The sequence below is a fragment of the Hypomesus transpacificus genome, chromosome 2 (genome assembly GCF_021917145.1).
Source record: "Hypomesus transpacificus isolate Combined female chromosome 2, fHypTra1, whole genome shotgun sequence".
Taxonomy (NCBI): Eukaryota; Metazoa; Chordata; class Actinopteri; order Osmeriformes; family Osmeridae; genus Hypomesus; species Hypomesus transpacificus.
In genome coordinates, this window is record NC_061061.1 from 17,157,811 (window position 1) to 17,178,225 (window position 20,415).

The 20,415-nt window shown below is 51.4% G+C and overlaps 1 protein-coding gene and 1 long non-coding RNA gene across 5 annotated transcripts; one reads left to right on the plus strand and one right to left on the minus strand.

The window, feature by feature from the left end:
- Nucleotides 1–1,282: 1,282 nt before the first annotated feature.
- LOC124479218 lies at nucleotides 1,283–5,269 on the minus strand. 2 transcript variants are annotated; one of them, XR_006957371.1, is made up of 4 exons: nucleotides 4,121–5,269; nucleotides 2,555–2,928; nucleotides 1,914–2,040; nucleotides 1,283–1,792 (listed from the first exon to the last, which is right to left on the minus strand). It is a non-coding gene; the product is annotated as an uncharacterized LOC124479218 (long non-coding RNA). The 2 variants fall into 2 exon arrangements; XR_006957375.1 differs by having other exon boundaries at nucleotides 2,555–2,980.
- Nucleotides 3,015–19,181, plus strand: znf574 (zinc finger protein 574). 3 transcript variants are annotated; one of them, XM_047037821.1, is made up of 10 exons: nucleotides 3,015–3,685; nucleotides 5,337–5,509; nucleotides 9,148–10,411; nucleotides 10,861–11,108; nucleotides 11,271–11,456; nucleotides 11,696–11,793; nucleotides 14,949–15,043; nucleotides 16,383–16,531; nucleotides 16,780–17,067; nucleotides 18,313–19,181. In XM_047037821.1, the coding sequence occupies exons 2-10, from the start codon at nucleotides 5,342–5,344 to the stop codon at nucleotides 18,910–18,912; spliced, it is 3,096 nt and encodes a 1,031-aa protein (XP_046893777.1). In that variant the 5' UTR covers nucleotides 3,015–3,685; nucleotides 5,337–5,341; the 3' UTR covers nucleotides 18,913–19,181. The 3 variants fall into 3 exon arrangements, with proteins under 3 accessions (XP_046893777.1, XP_046893768.1, XP_046893785.1); XM_047037812.1 differs by having other exon boundaries at nucleotides 3,015–3,421; XM_047037829.1 differs by having other exon boundaries at nucleotides 3,015–3,421; nucleotides 11,699–11,793.
- Nucleotides 19,182–20,415: the final 1,234 nt, after the last annotated feature.

Consider the following 20,415-nt stretch of genomic DNA (forward strand, 5'->3'; position numbering starts at 1 on the left):
CGAGTAAGGTGAAGTGCCTTGCCCAAGGACACAACGTCATTTTGCAAATCGAACTGGCAACCTTCTGATTAGTTGTCCGATTCCCTAACCGCTCAGCCATCTGACTCCCATTCATCTGTAGAATGTCCAATGAGTGACATCCCTCCCAAGAAGAAGAGATGTGCCATCTTCCTGTCTCTCATGACTGGTTTACAGACCTGTAACGAGAGGGAACGCTGTTTGGGAAAAGGAGATTTGGGCATGTAACTGATTTGAGTCATGCTGAAATTAATCAGTGACCTGGGTCATTGTTGTCATTGCTCCACAAGTTCTGGGCATGAGCATGACGCCTATGTCTCCATTCTCAGTTAAGAATGGAACAGAGGTCTTCTACGCCGGAACACCCAGAAGAATTCCAATCCAAACTCCTCCATAAGACACGATTCCCCTGCTCTCCAGGGTCAAGGGAGGTCAGGATTTAACGAAGTCTCCGGATGTCTGTGTTCACTTTCTCCTTTTACTCTTTTCTCCCGTGTTCAATAGTAACTATTTATAGACTCTTACAGAACCGCTGCTGCCTGCAGCTTTAGTCCACCTCTCAGGTCCAGCTTCACCCATCACTCTATACCATCAGTATAGAGTGCTGGGTTTAACCAGCCTATACCTCAGCTTTGTGGCATGAGATTTGAGAGTGGTTAACGATCATGAGAGAGAGAGTAGAGGGGGCTGGACGAAGAAAGAAGAGGAATATGGGAAAGAACAGGAAGTGGGACGAGAGACGTGGAGAGACTAAGAAAGTGAGAGAGACCTGGAAAGGGCTGGGGGTCTAGGGGGAGAGAAGTAGATGTGTGAACTAAAGGGGAGCCATTTCTAACGTCCAATGCACACTGCATTGCAAGCAGGGGCACTCTGCCCCCTAGAATCCACATCACATTCTTCATTGCAAAGCACTTATCCGCAATGTCCTCAACTTCACTGATAGGATGTGTCAAGGTTGAATAATGTTATTCTACAGTTCACGGAGCAGCCTACATAGTTTCAGTGGAGATTGATGGGACCCAGACCCACTGGCTGTTTGCCCGGCTAGCTCTTTAATACCATTTGGACTCAGGTTAAACGATATTATCCCCTGTCCCCTTTAGATAGCTGTTCCTCTTCTCAATCACTGAGGAGGGAATTGAAAGTAAAAACTGTAATTCAAGGAAATAAGTTGAGTAGGACCAGGTATTTCCACTAACCTTAGAGTTAAAGAATTGTGATGGAGAATGGGTGGGTTAAGCCATTATAAAAAAATAATTAGGCCCATGCTTTAAGTGTACGTTTAATTGCTTTGAGATTAAACCTCAATGTGTAATTAAAGACTTCTGAGGTAATGCATGTCACTTCGCAAGCCTAACTCTCTCCAGATAGACAATTTGTTATGAAAAGTTATTATCTTGGGCTTGGGCTATATAATTAGCATTATCCCGATGGAAAAGAAGTTGTCACAATTTTAACAACCATCAGTTTTTTCCATCTGTAAAAAAATAAAATAAAAAGAATATCAATCAGACATCTAACAATGTACACAAGATGTCCTTTTGTGTCGAGTCTAACGATGTTGTGATGGAGTCTGCAGGATCATAAGTGGAATCCTGTCCCTTTGAAGCGTCCACCAAAGAGCTACCCTCCAATGGAATGTCCTCCAGCTCTTCATTGAGGTCTAGACGAGGTCTTTTGGGTGGTCTCTTTATAAGTGTCGATGACAGGCACAAAGGGTCTGCATTGGACGTCCCAACACCAACATCTTTGCAGGAGACAGTTGCCTGGACACCTGTGAACAAAATTAATTTTACTAGGGAATGTCTAATGAAACAACACACAATAAAAGCTAAGAGAAACGCCAGATATTAACTATATCAAAAGTAAATTTACTGAAGGTGGCAAGTACATACCAATACTTCTAAAGTGGGACTTCAGAGTCTTCAAGGATAGCTGTGTGCCTACAGTACGTGTTTCCAGGTGGTCTGTCTGGCAGGCCTGTGAGAGAGGCAGTTGATTGGAAGCACTTGGTGTGCTGGCCTGTGTAGAGACAACAAGTAAAAATTAGTAATCAATTTATTACTTTGTATATATTCCAGGTGCAAGAATATAGAAGCTAAGCATGTTTAGTCTCATCTGATCACCCTGGTTTGCAAAGGTGCACACTTAGTCATTTCGATGAGGGGAAAGGCGGATATCGCATGCGCCATTACAACAACAGCAGAACGGCTATCCAAATAACAAAGAAGGGTACAACACTCGCATTAAAGTGTGTATTCACACAGATATTTTCTGGACTTTAAGTTGCACTTTTTTTGATAGTTTGGCTGGTCCTGCGGTTTATAGTCCAGTGCGACTTGTGCGATGTATACTCCAGAGCGATTTATATTCCTGAAAATACGGTAGTTCCTGCTATCTACCTTTACATTAGCAACAGTAACTGGGCTGTTAGCTGCTAGCTGCAGAGCTAATGTTACAGCCACATTCTAAGGGTAACAAGCTAGGTTAACATACACAGCAAAGCAACACAATTATGTAGCGTTAGCTCACTTACTTGTCCGATGTTTGTAGCTGGACCCAAGAGAGTTGGTAGTGATCCAGTCTTCAATTGCAGACGGCCAGCAAAGCCAGCCCTGTATTGTCCCGAGTTGTGGAAACAGTTGTCGCTGAAATGTTTGCCGCAGACATGCAAAACTTTGGGAAGTTGTGTCGGCGCATTTCCAGCGAAAATAAAATTGAGATACTGGTTGTGCAGAGGCTCGGATGAAGGAACTAAAAAAAGATTTGTGCTTTCATTTGTACATCCAAGCACCGAGCAACTGTTATGCTTCGTTTGTTTGTTGGCCATGATGTCTCTCCAGGAAAAAACGATATTGCACTCTCCCTTGCACGGTGGTTGCTCAGTTTCTCATGGGCGGGCCAGATGATCTGGGCGGGCAAAGCATAGAGATGGGAGGTAACCTTCCTCCTATCTATGTCACTAGGAGGAGATTTTCAAACAGAGCAATAGAGCCTTCATTTTGTCAAAAGCGGAGAAGAACATCCAGGGCTTGGTTTACACATATCGAAAATTCTAGCCACTGGGGGACTAAAGGCAGGCCAGGGGAACTCATAATAATGTTAAATAACCTCCTAAAATTAAGTTTTCATGTCATGCGACCTTTAATTAACCATATTACATCGATGCATTAATTCGAAGGACCACACACATCAAGCCACAGTGTGGCTGGACAGCATTGACCAATTTGGGGACGGTGCAAAGTGCAGACGTCAAGTGGGCTATTTTGTGTAAACGAATGCTATTGGTGTTTGGCGCAGTAGCTCAGCCTATCGGATGGAGCCTTGTTAGCGTGTTAAAAAAAACGGTGTCCCTCAAAGGAACATATTCCTGGGAAGATACGCTGTAGAGCATATTAGTTCGGTAAGTCACTATATTACTTTTATTTGTCATACCACTAGTGTCACTTTTACACACATGATAGGGTTTTGGGTACAGATATATATTGTGGAGTCTCAACGGGGGGAGACATTCAACGTTTACATCGAACAGACGGACGCCATTACACCACCGAAGAAGCGAAACGCCACCCTTCTTCTTCGGTTGCTTCTTTCAGCAAAGAAGAGGAAAATATACTTGGAAGAGCGACTGTCAGCTGACTAGTGGTGGAGTGAAGTTAGCTGCCTGGCAAGCTACTTTACACTGAACATAAAACATTTATATGATAGGAATGTTAATACTTTAGCGGCTAACCAGCTAACGACGTTAGCATTAGCTTGCTTGGTTAGCAATCTAGGCTAACTTTGATTGCTACCAGAGATACCCTATCCGCCATCTCTTTTTGGCGCTGAAGCTGTCATCGTGGTCATTTTGCTAACCGAGACCTTAGAGTTGCTTGTACACAGCTAGATCACTATCAAATAACATTATTTGATAGTTCTAATCTACTTCTTCATGTTCTTATATTGTTTTTATTTTTTCAATTTCATTTAGAAATCTATTGATAGCTGTGTCTATATACACATGAATTTACAGCGTGATATAGAGTTCACAAGAGTCATCATTACAAGCGAGTCAACTAGTTCGGATTATTGTTTGGTACAGTAATGACGTTACACTTACCCAATGATTTATAACTCAAAATCTGCCCTGAGAGCATGAAGCCACACGTATTTTATGCTTCCCAGCCCACTGATGTTAACGACGCCTACAGTAAACACTCAATCTGTCCCGTAGTGTCTATTCACTGCAGCGGGAATCAGACCTGCTGGGCGAGTGTGAAGTTGGTTGGTAGCCAGACTGAGATAGACGCAAATATCCAAAGGCTAATCACGCGCCTCATAGGTGTCAAATTAAATCCGTTATCCTTGATGTAGTCTATGGAGCTCTACACATGGATTGTCAGACAGCCTTGGTAGATCGGTCACATGTAAACACTCTCTAACAGTTATTTCAAATAGGTCTTTCGGGTAGTCTCTGTTCGTGGTGCGTGCACGTAACTGCACCTAGCATATTTTGGTCTGTAGAGGGCAGTAGTGACCAGGGCCGCCCATAAGGTGGGAAAGGGGGAAAGCTTTCTGGGGCCCAGCCGTGGTGGGGCCCAACCGCGATGCCAGCAATAATCATGTTCGTCCCAAATATTTTAGGAAATATATATGTAATGTTGAACTGAAATACTCACCATTACTTAAAAAAAGTAAACATAAACATTGTATTGTTGCTTACTAAAATGTAGCCTGTTTCATAATGAACCCCCGTTTCCCCCATCTCCCCCCGTCTCTCCTAAAAATGGTATGAGTCGTTTTTTGATTAACGATGTCATTTATTGATCTAAGGTTAAGCTAATACTAATGTCAGCTAAGACTACATGTCGTTGCTATGCCAGGACCTGTGCACTTTAATGCTTGTGTGGTGTGTCATGAACCTGGTCCCTGAGTTTTGGGGTGTTGAGTGTCTTGGGGCCCGCGCTGTTGCACTGAGGATGTTTATCCTCGTGCAGTGTTTCTCCACCGGGGGAGCGCGTGGGGTACATTGAGGTAGCACAGGGGGTACGTGAAAGAAAGTGGAAAATGGAAAAACAGGAGAGTAAATCATGACTACATTTACATACCTACAGAATATGAATAAGAGTATAAGAGAAATCAGGAAAAGCCCCCCAAAAGTTTAAGAAACCCTGTTCAGGTCGAACTTATCACCTTGTCTCCCTCCCGCTCTCTTTCCCCCCATCTCTCTCTCTCTGTCTCTGTCTCTCTCTCTCTGTCTCTCTCTCTGTCTCTCTCTCTGTCTCTCTCTCTCTCTCTCTGTCTCTCTCTCTGTCTCTGTCTCTCTCTTTCTCCAGCCGCCATGGACGTGGACAGCTCTTCAGTGTACATGTGCTTCCCCTGCTACCAGGAGTTCAACACCCTGGAAGAGGTGCTCACTCACCAGATGACCTGCACAGCAGAAGCGGTGGCACCCCCAGTGGCCACAGATGAAACTGCAACGATGTCACTTCCTACACTTCAGACAGAGGTAACCGTCAGATTGAGCTAATGCCGGGTGCGCTCCTGCTGAGGTGTAAGTCAGTGCAGGGGCGTAGCCACGGTTACGCCTACGCAATTCGTCCTAAGGCCTACCCAAAAACGAAAATATCTCCGAAAAATTATGCACCGGGTGCACATCGCCAAGAAAATAAGAAAAAAAAACGGAAAAGATGCCTATCCTCATTTTTCTAGGCTTACACAAAAAACATGATTCTGTCTACGCCCCTGACTCAGTGTGTGTGGTTATATGGCTGTCGGTCCTGCTTTACATGCATCTTTCTCTTCAAGTTGATCAGAGTTGCTGGTATTGGTGCGCTGAGTAAGCATACCCTGGTAGTGTAGCGAGTGAATGTATCTGCGTTAAGTGTCCATGCTCTACTGTGCATGTGACTTCTATTGGGTTTCCATTGTTGGGTTGAAAAACGTCCCTTGGGACTTAAGGAGCCTTGAAGCCTTGTCTTGCACAATGTATTGTGTTCCACAGTCTCCTCAGTTCAGAGAGGGGAAATAGATCTTCTATTATGCCATGGAGCTTCTGCTCTGAAGCCCTTTGGGGTTTTTTTCAACAGGAACGATGTTCGGCTCCATTAATCCGTAGTTCTAGAAAGAATCCTGTCTCCATCTCCGTAGTGTCGCGGATTCTGTAATGAGTAGAAATATTCAGCTCTCATTGAGTCATACTCGGCATCAGTGCGAGTGCTGCCGTCCTTGTTCCTGTGACAGCTACAGTAAGCCTGGCAGTTACAAAAACAAGATGCACAGCCTGTGAGTGACGTTAACCAGCAGGGAGGGAGGGAGGAGACGGGGAGGGAGGGGGAGAGGGGGAGAGAGATGGGAAGGGAGGGAGAGAGGAAGAGAGAGGGAGAGGAAGAGAGAGGGGGAGAGGGAGGAGACGGGGAGGGAGGGGAGGGAGGGGGAGAGGGGGAGAGAGATGGGAAGGGAGGGAGAGAGGAAGAGAGAGGGAGAGGAAGAGAGAGGGAGAGGGGGAGAGAGAGGGAGAGGGAGGGAGAGGGAGGGAGGGAGGGAGAAAGAAGGGAGAGAGAGGGAGAAAGAAGGGAGAGAGAGGGAGAGGGGGAGGGAGGGGACAGGGGGAGGGGGAGGGAGAGAGACTCCGACTGTCTTCACTTGCAGCTCAGGGCCATAAAGCAGGGTGTCACAAGTGACAGGCAGATTGCATCTTGAGTTGCCATGGAAAGGGGGGGGGGGGGGCGGGAGTAGAGCATGAGGAAGGGGGGGGGGGGGATGAGCTTGCGTAAGAGTGATGTATCACTCAGTGCCACCCCTGTTTTCCTGATGGATCGCTCATTGGCCTCCTCACAAACGGATCAGCTGGAGGAACCCTATCAAAGTGCCTGATGGCAGTGTGGCTGTGCTGTGTCATCACCGGGGTCTTTACCGCCACTCTGACTTCATTAGCTGGATCCGGATGATTTAGTTGTAACATAAAGGCGACGTTGCTGTAAAACACAAGGTGTTTACGTGTCAAATGAATTTGGGCTGTTCTTATACTCTGAATCACCTTTCCCACCCTCATATCCTCTGAACAGCAATTCAGACACTCAAAACTGTAATTATGGGAAATGGGCTCGAAGGAAATTGGGAGTTTTGCTTTTTTATCACTAAAAGGGAAGATGGATGATTCCCACAGATGTAGAAACTATTTGTATTATGTGTACGAAATGATTTAGCAATCTTTTTCACCAGAGCGAAAAGATCAAGTGCTATTGAAGGGGGACAGAGCACGCTAAAATGGTGTGCTCTTCAATTCATTTAATCACATGTTTATGCATATGCCATATTTCAGTACACTTTGCAAAGATCAAGCGCTATTGAAGAGAAGTGTTGTGTGCTCGAATGGCGAGCTCCCTCGATTGATTTAATCACATGTTTATACACTTGTAGTTTTTTTCTTTTTCTTCTTCCAGTACAGTTCCCAGAGTAGAATCAGTGATTAAGTCCATTAACTTAATGTAGTAGAATATTTGTTTGATAGGATGGAGTTACTGGACTGGAGTCTATTTGAAACCGTTACCTCATCAGTAGAGAGGCATGACACCGTGTGAAGCCACTGGTCTCCATGACACCGTGTGAGGTCACTAGTCTCCATGACACCGTGTGAGGTCACTGGTCTCCATGACACCGTGTGAGGCCACTGGTCTCCATGACACCGTGTGAGGCCACTGGTCTCCATGACACCGAGTGAGGTCACTGGTCTCCATGACACCGTGTGAGGTCACTAGTCTCCATGACACAGTGTGAGGTCACTGGTCTTTATGACACCGAGTGAGGTCACAGGTCTCCATGACACCATGTGAGGCCATTGGTCTCCATGACACCATGTGAGGTCACTGGTCTCCATGACACCGTGTGAGGTCACTGGTCTCCATGACACCGTGTGAGGTCACTGGTCTCCATGACACCGTGTGAGGTCACAGGTCTGCATATTGGCTTTCTTTATATTAGATGGCAACAGTGTCTGTAGCACCAGTTTATTTACATTTGCTTTTAAATAAATGCAGACTGCTTGTGAGGCATCAACATTTTATGTTCCAGTAATTATTATAAGAGATATTAAATGGATGCTCATTGTCATTGCTTACTACATTCTGGGAAACATTATTTTCTCATAACCCCATTTTGGACCGTTGGACACCTGATTGGCTGTATTGCAATTATTCCACCCACATGAAGGAGCCTGTTTCACCGATTTAATTGCGTGAATAAGATGCCAAATTACTGTAATATACACTGTTACTATACACCGTGCCTTAGCTAGTACCCAGGAGCCTTTGCGGTTCCTTGTTGGCGCCCACTGTGTTGCTGGGGAGTCATGTTCATGTAGGTTTTCATTCCAACCATAATCCAGCACACTTCATTTGAAGAATTAGTTGGCTGACAAGCTGAATCATGTTTCCTACAACTGGGGTTGGAGTGAAAACTCTCCAGGAACAGGGATGGACACCCCTGACCTGTTCTGTTTTTACATTAAGTCTTCTTCAGCGAACCCTAACCCTGAAACGCTTATCATGTGACACACGCCGCCCCGAAACCAAGCCGCTTCCGTAATAAAACGGCATTAACCTTGACCTTGAGCTTTTTAGTTCTGCCTTTATCATCCAAACGGGCGGAGCGGCGAGCACAGCCCAAGCCCCGGGGAAGTACCCCCTGAACCCTGGCTGATGGGCCTGTGATATGTATCGCCTCAGCCAGCCCCTTATCTCCCCTGTCTGCCACGCTCTCCCAGAGGAACACACAGCTGCCCGCATTGACCCCCTCGCCCCCCCAGCCCCAGGCCCAGGAACACAGAGCGCTCAGCGCTCGCCTGCCAAAGACTGCACTCCACGATGACTTGAGTCAGCCCAATTAAACAGCGTGCATTTTATTAAGACCGTCTTGCCGATGGATGCCGTGAGACCACGGGGGGGGAGGGGGGAGGAAGGTGGGAGTGTGTTGGCTTACGGTTCCGTCCGGTTGTTCGTGAAAGCTAGGTTAAACAGTATAACCAGCCAGCGTTTACATGGCTTTCTCTCTGGAACTCAGTTTGTTTTTTGTTTTGTGTTTGGTTTTCTTTACTCCCTACCTCCCTCCCTCTCTCCCTCTCTCCCTTCCTCCCTCCTCTAACTGCAGGAGCTCATAACTCAGGCCGACGCTTCACTCACGGCACATCAGGCCCAGTCTGTCGTCTCGCTGGTCTACCCCGTGTCCAGTGCCTCCATCCAGGCCGCAGAGAGCCCCAGGAAGCCCTCTCTCTCCGACCAGCCCCGGATCCTCTACCAGTGTGGCGACTGTAACGCTCTCTTCAACGCTCTGCACATGTGGCAAAAGCATCGCAAGGAAGGGCTCTGTCTGCAAGACAAGACCCAACCCGATCAAGACCCAGGCCCCGATCTCGAAACCTTCGAGACGCAGCCTGGGTCAGAGATGGTTCCGGAGGGGAACGCGGAGGCCGAGACGGCTTTAGAACCCGACGGGGAACGGCAACTCACGGAGGAAGGGGCTGAAATCGAAACCCAACAACAAAATACAGGTGAGCCTGTCGCAGGGGAAGAACACTTGGAAGGACAGAATATGGACGCCACGCCGAGCGAAGCCATGCTGGCAGCTCCAGAAGACCCATGTCAGACAGACGCCCCTCCCCAGGACCCGTCTGCCCCCGACCCAGAACCAGAGGACGGCTCCACCCCCCGGAGGAGGGGGGCCCTCAAGAAAATCAAGCCCCCCTCCAGCCTGCTGTGCGTGGACTGCGGCGCCTGCTTCGCCCTGGTGTCCGAGCTGGTGTCCCACCGCAAGGCCCAGCACGGCCTGGAGGAGGCCCTGCATCGCTGCACCGTGTGCGGGGAGAGCTTCCTCAACACCACCCTCTTCCTCTACCACCGCAAGCAGCACCGCCAGCTCGGCGAGGAGCGGCCCAGGGACGGAACCAAAGAGGCCCCGGACCAGACCGCTCACATGCAGGAAAACCCCCCCGTGCAAGAGGAAGTGGTGGAAGAGTCCATCGCCGACTTTGAGGGGGTGTCCGGCATCCAGAGCAACGGGACCGAGGGCCAGTGTGTGGACGCGCCGTCGGCGCCTGCGCCCACCTTGCTGTGCGCCGAGTGCGGGAACGCCTGCAGCTCCGAGGAGGAGCTGTCCGCCCACCGTGCCCGGGAGCACGGCCTGGAGAAGGCCCTGCACCTGTGCTCCCAGTGTGGCCTGAGCTTCATGAACACCACCCAGTACCTCTACCACCGCCGCCAGCACCGGGCCGCTCCGCCCACCAGGCCCGAGGACACGGGGGAAGGCGTGACCGCCACCACCACCACCCCCGTGACGATCCAAAGCACCCAGAAGAGGATGCTGTCCAAGAGGCCCACGCCCACCATCAGGATTCTCAGCATGAACACACTCAAAGGTAATTTGAAACGTTGAGGTAGTCGGGTAGTTATTTACATGTAGTCATTAAGCAGATGCTTTTATCCAGAGCGACTTACAGTAAGTACAGGGACATTCCCCCCGAGGCAAGTAGGGTGAAGTGCCTTGCCCAAGGACACAACATCATTTGGCACGGCGGGGAATCGATCCGGTAACCTTCTGATTACTAGCCTGACTCCCTCACCGCTCAGCCATCTGACTCCCCTTGAGTTATTAAACTCTCACAGCCGCAGTTATGAACACAGCTACCAGCTTCAACAGTCCTGTCCATTATTGACACTGTCCATTTTTGTCACTGTCCATTTTTGACACTGTCCATTTTTGTCACTGTCCATTGTGTCACTGTCCATTGTGTCACTGTTCATTTTTGTCACTGTTCATTTTTGTCACTGTTCATTGTGTCACTGTCCTTTCCCCCTGCCCCGCCAGAAGCCAACAGTGCCAAATCCGTCGCTAACGAGGAGCTTGAGGACAGGCTGGCGACCGAGGGCGAGCCCCCCGGCCAGCCCCCCCCCCCGGACGCCAGTAACCTGCCCGCCCCGGCCAAGCTGCTCCAGGACTGGTCCCGCACCCCTCTGCCTCACGTCTGCCCCCACTGCGGCAAGACCTTCACCCGCCGGGTCTTCCTGCGAGCTCACGTCTTCAGCCACACCGGAGAGAAGCTCTTCACATGCAAGGTGAGTGCTGGCTCCATGCCTCCCCCCCTCACATTCACCCCATGGGACCTGGGGTATCTGTTACCTCGGTAACCAGAGTTAACATTCGACTGCAGTTTTGTCGTGTTGTTGGCGTGCTCCGCGACAATTTATTTTTTCTTCTTCCGGATTTTTGTTGTGAAGGTGTGCAACAAGTCGTTTGCCTCGTCGCCCAACCTGCTGCGCCACAGCCTGACCCACATGGGCACCAAGCCCTACCCCTGCCCCGTGTGTGGCAAGCGCTTCGCCCAGGCGGGCACCCTGAAGAGACACGCCCTCACCCACTCGCAGGCGCAGGATGCCAAGCGACGGCGCCGGGCTCGCGTGACGGTCAGTGGGCCGATGCCGCAACTGCAGCTCGGTGCTAAACCTCACTTCATTCCCTGATATTCACATACATAAAAAAATATATATCTTCCTCCAGTTCTGTCTTTCGCTCTCTCTCTTTATACATGCATACATACACACAGTCACACTAAAACAAGAGCATTCACCATCCAGACTTTCTTAGAGCAGAAAGAGTCGTCTTTCATTTCTTTTCTTTCCTGTGTGACTGTGGCTGCGTTCAGCAGAGGGGACCAGAAGAGGGCGATGGGGGCTTCAAGCTGTTCTCCTGTCCAAACTGCACGGCCCGCTTCCAGACCGAGGAACAGCTTCAGGACCACAGGTACCTGACGCCTCACGCCCAAACCTGCTTCCACCGTCTGGAGTGGGGGCCGCACACTCCAGCAGCCTCCTGCCCACAGCACGCTGCACGGCTTCTTCCAACACGTATGCAGCGACATATGCAGCGACCGTTGGGCTAATGATCTCTCCAGGCATTCTGCTGGAGCTGCCCTCCCTCCCACCCCTGGCTGGACGTGTTTTACAGATTAGCAGAGCCAGAGTGCCCACAGAGAGCCAGAGTGCCCACAGGGAGCCAGAGTGCCCACAGAGAGCCAGAGTGCCCACAGGGAGCCAGAGTGCCCACAGAGAGCCAGAGTGCCCACAGGGAGCCAGAGTGCCCACAGGGAGCCAGAGTGCCCACAGAGAGCCAGAGTGCCCACAGGGAGCCAGAGTGCCCACAGAGAGCCAGAGTGCCCACAGAGAGCCAGAGTGCCCACAGAGAGCCAGAGTGCCCACAGAGAGCCAGAGTGCCCACAGAGAGCCAGAGTGCCCACAGAGAGCCAGAGTGCCCACAGAGAGCCAGAGTGCCCACAGAGAGCCAGAGTGCCCACAGAGAGCCAGAGTGCCCACAGAGAGCCAGAGTGCCCACAGAGAGCCAGAGTGCCCACAGAGAGCCAGAGTGCCCACAGAGAGCCAGAGTGCCCACAGAGAGCCAGAGTGCCCACAGAGAGCCAGAGTGCCCACAGAGAGCCAGAGTGCCCACAGGTGCAGCAGGGAGCTAAGCTGGGTGGAAGACAGAGAGCCAGAGATGCCTGCGCCCTCCTCCCCTCGCCCCCCCCCACCCTAGGACCTCCTCCCCTTGCCCCCCCCCCCCCCCCCCCCCCACCCCCCCCCACGCATGATTGACGGACGGAAGAAGAGCAAATTAAGATGATAACGATACAGAGAAGATCGGCGAGGGGGGGAAAGGGAGAGTGGGGGGAGAGTGGGGGGAGAGAGGGGGGGGGGGGAGGGGGGATGGAGGAAGCAATTGGCTCTCACTTGAAGTGTTAGCCTTCCTCCTGAACCGTCTCTGGCATGGCAGTTAGAGAGGGCATGGGGGGTAGAGAGGGCATGGGGGTCAGAGAGGGCATGGGGGTTAGAGAGGGCATGGGGGGGTAGAGAGGGCATGGGGGTTAGAGAGGGCATGGGGGGGTAGAGAGGGCATGGGGGGGGTAGAGAGGGCATGGGGGTTAGAGAGGGCATGGGGGTCAGAGAGGGCATGGGGGTCAGAGAGGGCATGGGGGTCAGAGAGGGCATGGGGGTTAGAGAGGGCATGGGGGTCAGAGAGGGCATGGGGGTCAGAGAGGGCATGGGGGGGGTAGAGAGGGCATGGGGGTTAGAGAGGGCATGGGGGGGTAGAGAGGGCATGGGGGGGTAGAGAGGGCATGGGGGTCAGAGAGGGCATGGGGGTCAGAGAGGGCATGGGGGTCAGAGAGGGCATGGGGGTCAGAGAGGGCATGGGGGTTAGAGAGGGCATGGGGGTTAGAGAGGGCATGGGGGTCAGAGAGGGCATGGGGGTCAGAGAGGGCATGGGGGTTAGAGAGGGCATGGGGGTCAGAGAGGGCATGGGGGTTAGAGAGGGCATGGGGGTCAGAGAGGGCATGGGGGTCAGAGAGGGCATGGGGGTCAGAGAGGGCATGGGGGTTAGAGAGGGCATGGGGGTTAGAGAGGGCATGGGGGTTAGAGAGGGCATGGGGGGGTAGAGAGGGCATGGGGGTTAGAGAGGGCATGGGGGTTAGAGAGGGCATGGGGGTTAGAGAGGGCATGGGGGGGTAGAAAGGGCATGGGGGTTAGAGAGGGCATGGGGGTCAGAGAGGGCATGGGGGTTAGAGAGGGCATGGGGGTTAGAGAGGGCATGGGGGTTAGAGAGGGCATGGGGGGTAGAGAGGGCATGGGGGGGTCAGAGAGGGCATGGGGGTTAGAGAGGGCATGGGGGTCAGAGAGGGCATGGGGGATAGAGAGGGCATGGGGGTCAGAGAGGGCATGGGGGATAGAGAGGGCATGGGGGTCAGAGAGGGCATGGGGGGTAGAGAGGGCATGGGGGTCAAGTTCAGAGTACCTCCTCTCCATCCTCTCATTAGAGAGGGTTGGAGGGGGAAGCGGATAGAACCTGGACTGAATTATTGATATATATTTTTGCCTCACCTCGCCTTGAAATATTGATTCTTATTGTCAGCTTGGTACAGAGGAGGGCCGAGCAGTTGCTCTGCTCCCGAGCTGGGAGAGTTTCCTCTCCATATTAAGAGATGAGCGAAGTACTTTACAATCCCATTACCCTCGCTCCATCGTGAATGATGTATAAAAGTCTGTGTATTTTTTTATTATTTAAGTGCTCCATAATGATCCTTCATCTAAACGGCGTTGCGTAACAGGTCCGCGCGCACCGTGTTGAGACAGCGTTTGGAAAACGCCCCTGTTGTCAAGACGTTTCCAGATTAACTGAACGTTCGGGTCAGTTCAGATCTCTTTAAGATTCCTTATTGATCAAACGGCACAGATACGGCTGCTGCAATACACACGTGTTATATCCTCCCCACAGCACGCGTGTCATATCCTCCCCACTGCCGGATACAGAGGAACATGATATAACGCATAAATATAGCCACACTCACTCCCCCCGTTTACTCCTGTTCTGTTATCTGTATTACACAGCCACTTATACCTGCTGGTTTGACCTTAAAAGGCTCCAAAGCAGCCTAACCCAATCCCAATCCAGGTGACAGGAAAGGTGATACTAAACATGTGCTTGCAGTTCCCTCTAATGGGTTTGGATTTAAGGGCTCTGACAGTTGCTCACGTCATGCGACTTAACCGGGCAACATTTCTGTATTATTATTTCGAATAGGAATAGTGGTTTGCAGTATTATTTGTATTTTTATCAGCGCTAGTGAGGAATACTGCCACAAACTTGTCTCTTCTCTTATATAATTTCCCCTCCCTCCCTCCCCGCTCCTCCCCCCTCCCTCCCTCCCCTCCTCCCTCCCTCCCTCTCTCCCTCCTCCCTCCCTCCTCCCTCCCTCCCTCCCTCCCTCCCTCTCTCCCCTCCCCCCTCCCCCTCCCTCTCCGCCTCCCTCCCCCCCCTTCCTCCCTCCCTCCCCTGTCTCTCCCCTCCCTCTCTCCCTCCTCCTCCCTCCCTCCGCCCTCCCTCCCTCCGCCCTCCCCTCTCCCCCTCAGGCTGCTCCACACCAGTCACCCGTTCCCCTGCTCGGTATGTGGGATGGCCTTCAAGCGCAGGAAGGAGCTGGACCTCCACTCTCTCTCTCATCAAGGTAAGGGGTCAAGAGAGAAGAGACAACAGAGTACATGGGCTACTACACCATTCAGGAATAGGGTCTCATAAATGTATCTTTAAGCCATTGTTCTACCCTGAGTTATGTGTGTGCGTGTGTGCGAGCAAGACTGAGAATGTGTGAATGTATACAATTTTTCTTCTTCACAAACGAAAGAAGAAAAACTATGTGCCACACTTTAGGCTCAGCCCCAGATTGTTCCTGTTTCCCTGTCTGGCCTTGGTTCTAATGCAGGTCTATTAGATATGATGTTCCCATCAGTTCAACTTGCAGTGAATTACTATTGATTGACTCAAAGCCTGCAGCACGTGCCCGCGTGCTGTCTCTCCAGGAGGTTGAGGCTGTTTATCTACACGCACACACACACACACACACACACACCCCACACACACACACACACACACACATCTTTCTGCCACACGCATTGTTTCCCACGATGCATTAGGCCAATGAATTTCCATTGATTCGTCTCCCAGGGGGAGAGAGAGGGGTTGTAAATTAATTGGGTCAAAACAACGTTGATCTTAATCAGGCAGGGCTCCGTCACGGCAACCTTGTTAGCGTAGAGCCCCAAGATGCCACTCCCCCGCTCCCGTGTCAGCGACCCAGACACCCCTCCGAGCGATGTGATTGGTAGAATCTGTCCATTGATCTATCGGGGTGGGGGGGGGGGGGGGGTGATGAATGGAGATCATCCTTATGAACCATCCAAATAGCGATCGGCAACATAGACACACACATCCTCCTACTCCCCCCCCCCCCCTCACCCACCACGACCAGCAAGACAAGCGAGTTGTTGCCCTGGCAACTGCGGATGCTAGAGGCTAGCCACTGGGAACATCAAAGCCTGTTCCACTGTTTGCTCCTTTGGCTGCTTCTCATACTGGGAGACCCACAGAGACAGTGACTGGAGTTTGTCAAGACAGTTATTAGAAGTGTGTGTGTGTTTGTCCATGGGCTGTGTTTGGTTTCTGTGCACTATGTCCCTACATAATTATTACATCTATATTTGAGCTGGTTTGATACACATCTCCTGTTTATTTGGGTGTAAAACCAAGGAGGACCCTAGATACAGGGGGGATGTAGGGGCTGAGCGGTTAGGGAATAGGGCTATTTATCAGAAGGTTGCCGGTTCGATTCCGGCTGTGCAAAATTACGTTGTGTCCTGTGGCACTTCACCCTACTTGCCTCGGGCGGAATGGCCCTGCACTTACTGTAAGTCGCTCTGGATTAGAGCGTCTGCTAATGACTCAATGTAAATGTAGATACAGTATCTCGAAGTCTACCTACCCAGGTGTGTGACCTCTCTCCTCCCCAGATAAGGAGCCCGCGTCCTGCCCCCACTGCTGGGCCCAGTTTGTCAACCAGTCGGTCCTGGACATCCACCTGCAGCGCTGCCCCGAGACGGAGGAGAACAAGAGCCTGGGCCGGGGCCGCGGCCAGGGTAGAGGCCGCTCCACAGGACAGGTCTGCAGGAGAGCCTCTCTACCCCCCTCTCCTCCTCCAACCTCTCTCCCTCTTATCACGCCCTCTCTTATCGTTATGTATTATGTAGGAGGTGTTCCAAACCTGGCGTGTCTTGTAGTGTTGTGCTGCCTGGTTTTAACAAGCAGGGGGATCTCCCTCCCCTCCCCTCCCCTCCCCTCCCCTCCCTCCTCCCCTCCTCCCCTCCCTCCCTCCCTCCCTCCCTCCCTCCCTCCCTCCCCTCCCTCCAGATGGAGTGTGACCTGTGTGGTCACCGCTGCATGACCCAGGAGGGGCTGGACCTCCACCGGTTGTCCCACACGGGCCAGACCCCCCTCAAGTGCCCGCTGTCGCCCTGCCGGCGCCGCTTTGCGTCCAGCAGCGCCCTGGCCGAGCACGTGCTGGCCCACTGCCAGGGCACGCTGGCCAAGGGACGCACGGCAAGACGCTTCCACTGCCAGATCTGCGGCAAGGACTTTGCCTACACCTCCACCTTCAACGTCCACATGAGGATCCACACGGACGAGAGGCCCTTTGGGGTGAGGAGGGGGAGGGAGCAGGGGGGGGGGGGGGACACACACACAATATTGTCAGTGGGAAACCTTATGGTTAAGTCTGTAGTTCTGGTCTAGATGTAGTTTGTGGTCCTGGTTGAGTGTGTCTCCTGGTCCTGGTTGTGTGTGTTCTCCTGGTCCTGGTTGTGTGTGTTCTCCTGGTCCTGGTTATGTGTGTTCTCCTGGTCCTGGTTGTGTGTGTTCTCCTGGTCCTGGTTGAGTGTGTCTCCTGGTCCTGGTCCTGGTTGTGTGTGTTCTCCTGGTCCTGGTTGAGTGTGTCTCCTGGTCCTGGTCCTGGTTGTGTGTGTCTCCTGGTCCTGGTCCTGGTTGTGTGTGTTCTCCTGGTCCTGGTTGAGTGTGTCTCCTGGTCCTGGTTGAGTGTGTCTCCTGGTCCTGGTTGAGTGTGTCTCCTGGTCCTGGTTGTGTGTGTTCTCCTGGTCCTGTCTGTTAGTGGCTGCTGCTGTGTACCCTTGTGTGCACCTGTGATTAATGACAGAGGCTGAGCAGGGGCCTGTCAGATGGGCTGCCCTCGGGTCCTCTTACTATTCTGGGACTCTGCTGCAGGAGGGAGGGGCAGGACCTTCACCACACGCACACACATGCACACACACGCACACACACCTCAGCATCGCTCCGTGTTTGGACGGTAGAAAACCATTTGTGACGTCTTACGTTTATCTCCACACCTTCACGTTCTGATTCACAGCCAACTGTGTTGGTGAGAGCCAGACCACTAGGGGCTCCATGTGGCTCTAGCCATCCAGACCTGCAGGCATGGGGGAGTTAGCCCAGGAAGCTAATGTGTGCCTGGCGGTGGGGCAGGAGACCAGCAGTGTGGAAGATGAATGCCCGGCAGCCCTTAGTCCAGTCAGCTCACCTCCAAGCCTCCCAGCACACTGTTTTACACCTGTTTAGTTACTGGCACACCTTGCCTTGCCATGTCTCTCTCTGTCTCCCTACGTCTGTCTCTTTTTTTTTTTTTTGTTGCAGACTTTTTTTTCTCCCCTCCTCTCTCTTACTCCCTCTGTCTCTTTTCCCTCTGAGTTTTTCTACTCCTTCCTCTCAGTTTTTTGTTGTTGCTGTCTAACACACAGTGGCCATTTAAAAAAAACATGAAATCTTGTCATTTTGAAAGGAAAAAACTGAAAAACACAAAAAATAAATACTGTTTCGGTATTGATCCTCTACCCCCTGTGCTCCCCCTCTCCCCTGTGCTCCCCCCCTCCCCAGTGCCCGACGTGCGGCAAGCGTTTCCGCCAGCTGCCCCACCTGCAGGACCACGAGCGCATCCACAGCGGCCTGCGGCCCTTCTGCTGCTGGGTGTGCGGCAAGAGCTTCAGCGTGGCGGCCCGCCTCACAGAGCACGCCCGCATCCACAGCGGCGAGAAGCCCTACCCCTGCCCCCGCTGCCCCTCCTCCTTCCGCTCGCGCTCCAACTACGACAAGCACATGCGCACGCACGGCGTGGACCCCGACGCCGCCGACGCCGCCATCACCGACGCCGAGATGACGGAGGGGGCCCGCGTGCTGACCACCCTGGCCGGGGGAGGGGATGGCGAGGGGGCCTACCAGACCATCCTCCTGGTGCAGTCTGGAGGGGAGGGGGGCACCACGGAGCAGGTGGTTATCCCCACGCTCTCTGGAGAGCAGCAGGCGTCCGGGACCATCACCTCCCAGGGGGTGTACCTGCATCCGTCCATGGGGGGCCAGACCATCTCTCTCCCCTCCCTGGCAGGCCTCATGGAGGGCCAGGATGTGCCCTCGGTCATCGTGGTGGAGGGACAGGACCTTCCACACTCCTTCGAGTTCATCGTGGAGGAGACCGTGTAGACCAGGACTGGAGGGAGGGAGGGAGGGAGGGGATGGGAAGTCCTGGAGCAGAGGAGTCATAGTGACGTAGAAAAAGTAGGAGGGATGTCAGGAATGAGCCGTTCAAACACACAGTTATGCCACGGTCGGAAAACATGACCTCTGCAAATTGGTATAATTATAACATTGAATTTGATTGAAAGCAGATAGTGTTGCCAAACACCTAAAGAAGGTAAATAATATGTTTGTATGGGTATTGAACTGATGTGATCATAAACCTCAAATGCTAATATCATCGCTGTACTCGATAGTTTGGTTGAAGGACGGCCAACATATGCCCTCATCCTTGATGTTATTTTAGGAGAATATGGATGACAAAAAACGTTGATACGATAGTGGCTTGCAGACATCACCTAAACAATAAACTGTTGCCAATTCTTTTACTGTTTATCAAAGTGCCTCAGAGGGATATTTCCTTTCAAGCGATGGATAGAAACTGCTGCAAATTCAAATGTAGACACCGTCTGTGGGTCAACATCAAGAGAGTTGGGAAGCTGGAGTCCAAACAATTAATTGCAAAGGTTGAAATTGTACAGAGAAGCCATAACAAGGCGACAAAAAAAGTTATGGAAAGAAATGTATCCTCTTTATATGAAAAAGTGATTGGAAACCTTGTTGTAAAATTGTTTCTGAGATTGTATTGAGGGGTCACCACGTGTTTACGAGCAGATTTTTATCATGGTTCGACTGAAGGCGGACATTAAATTTGTTCTGTTTTTCTTTATAGTTAAACGCTTCAGCTTTCGCACCTTATCTGCGTCCATCTTTTTATTAGCGGGGTGACTCACAGAAGCCCCCCAGTCTAGATAGCATGGGTTTATAGACACAACAGTAAATTGCCCAAAGCTCTCAGTTGATATAAACAATATGGAACCTCTGAACACACACACACACACACACAGGCAGTAAGATGATATACACAATATGGAGCCTCTCAAAACACACACACACACACAGGCAGCAAGATGAGCCACTTATTTGCAAAGGGTAGAGTGAATATATTTGTTTCCTTGTTCATCATTGTGTATAGATTAACTGTAATGTTCCTGTAATGGTCCGGACATAACAGGTCATTGATTGGCTTTATGTTGTAATTACATCCAATGATAGGAGAGGTAGGGATTTATTGTGACTTAGCCAGGAGGAGGCATTAACACTGTGGGAAATAATATTCAGATATTATTGTGCGGTGGCAGTAGCCTACTGTTATCAAAAATAATGATCCCATTTGCGCTTGGATTGGAAAAGGCTTAATGCGATGTAAGTTTTGCCAGCTCTGCAGAGAAGCCTATTATAGTTTTCTGAAACAGTTTATGGCCCCCTCCCACACACTGAGTGCTGACAAGGGGATATACACACACACGCACCCAGTCAAAGTTTGTTTTTATGCCATGAAATAGGCTGCTGATGGTGCCTGCTACTGGAATGGGGAAATGGCAGCAATTTCAGTGGAGAAAAATGGAA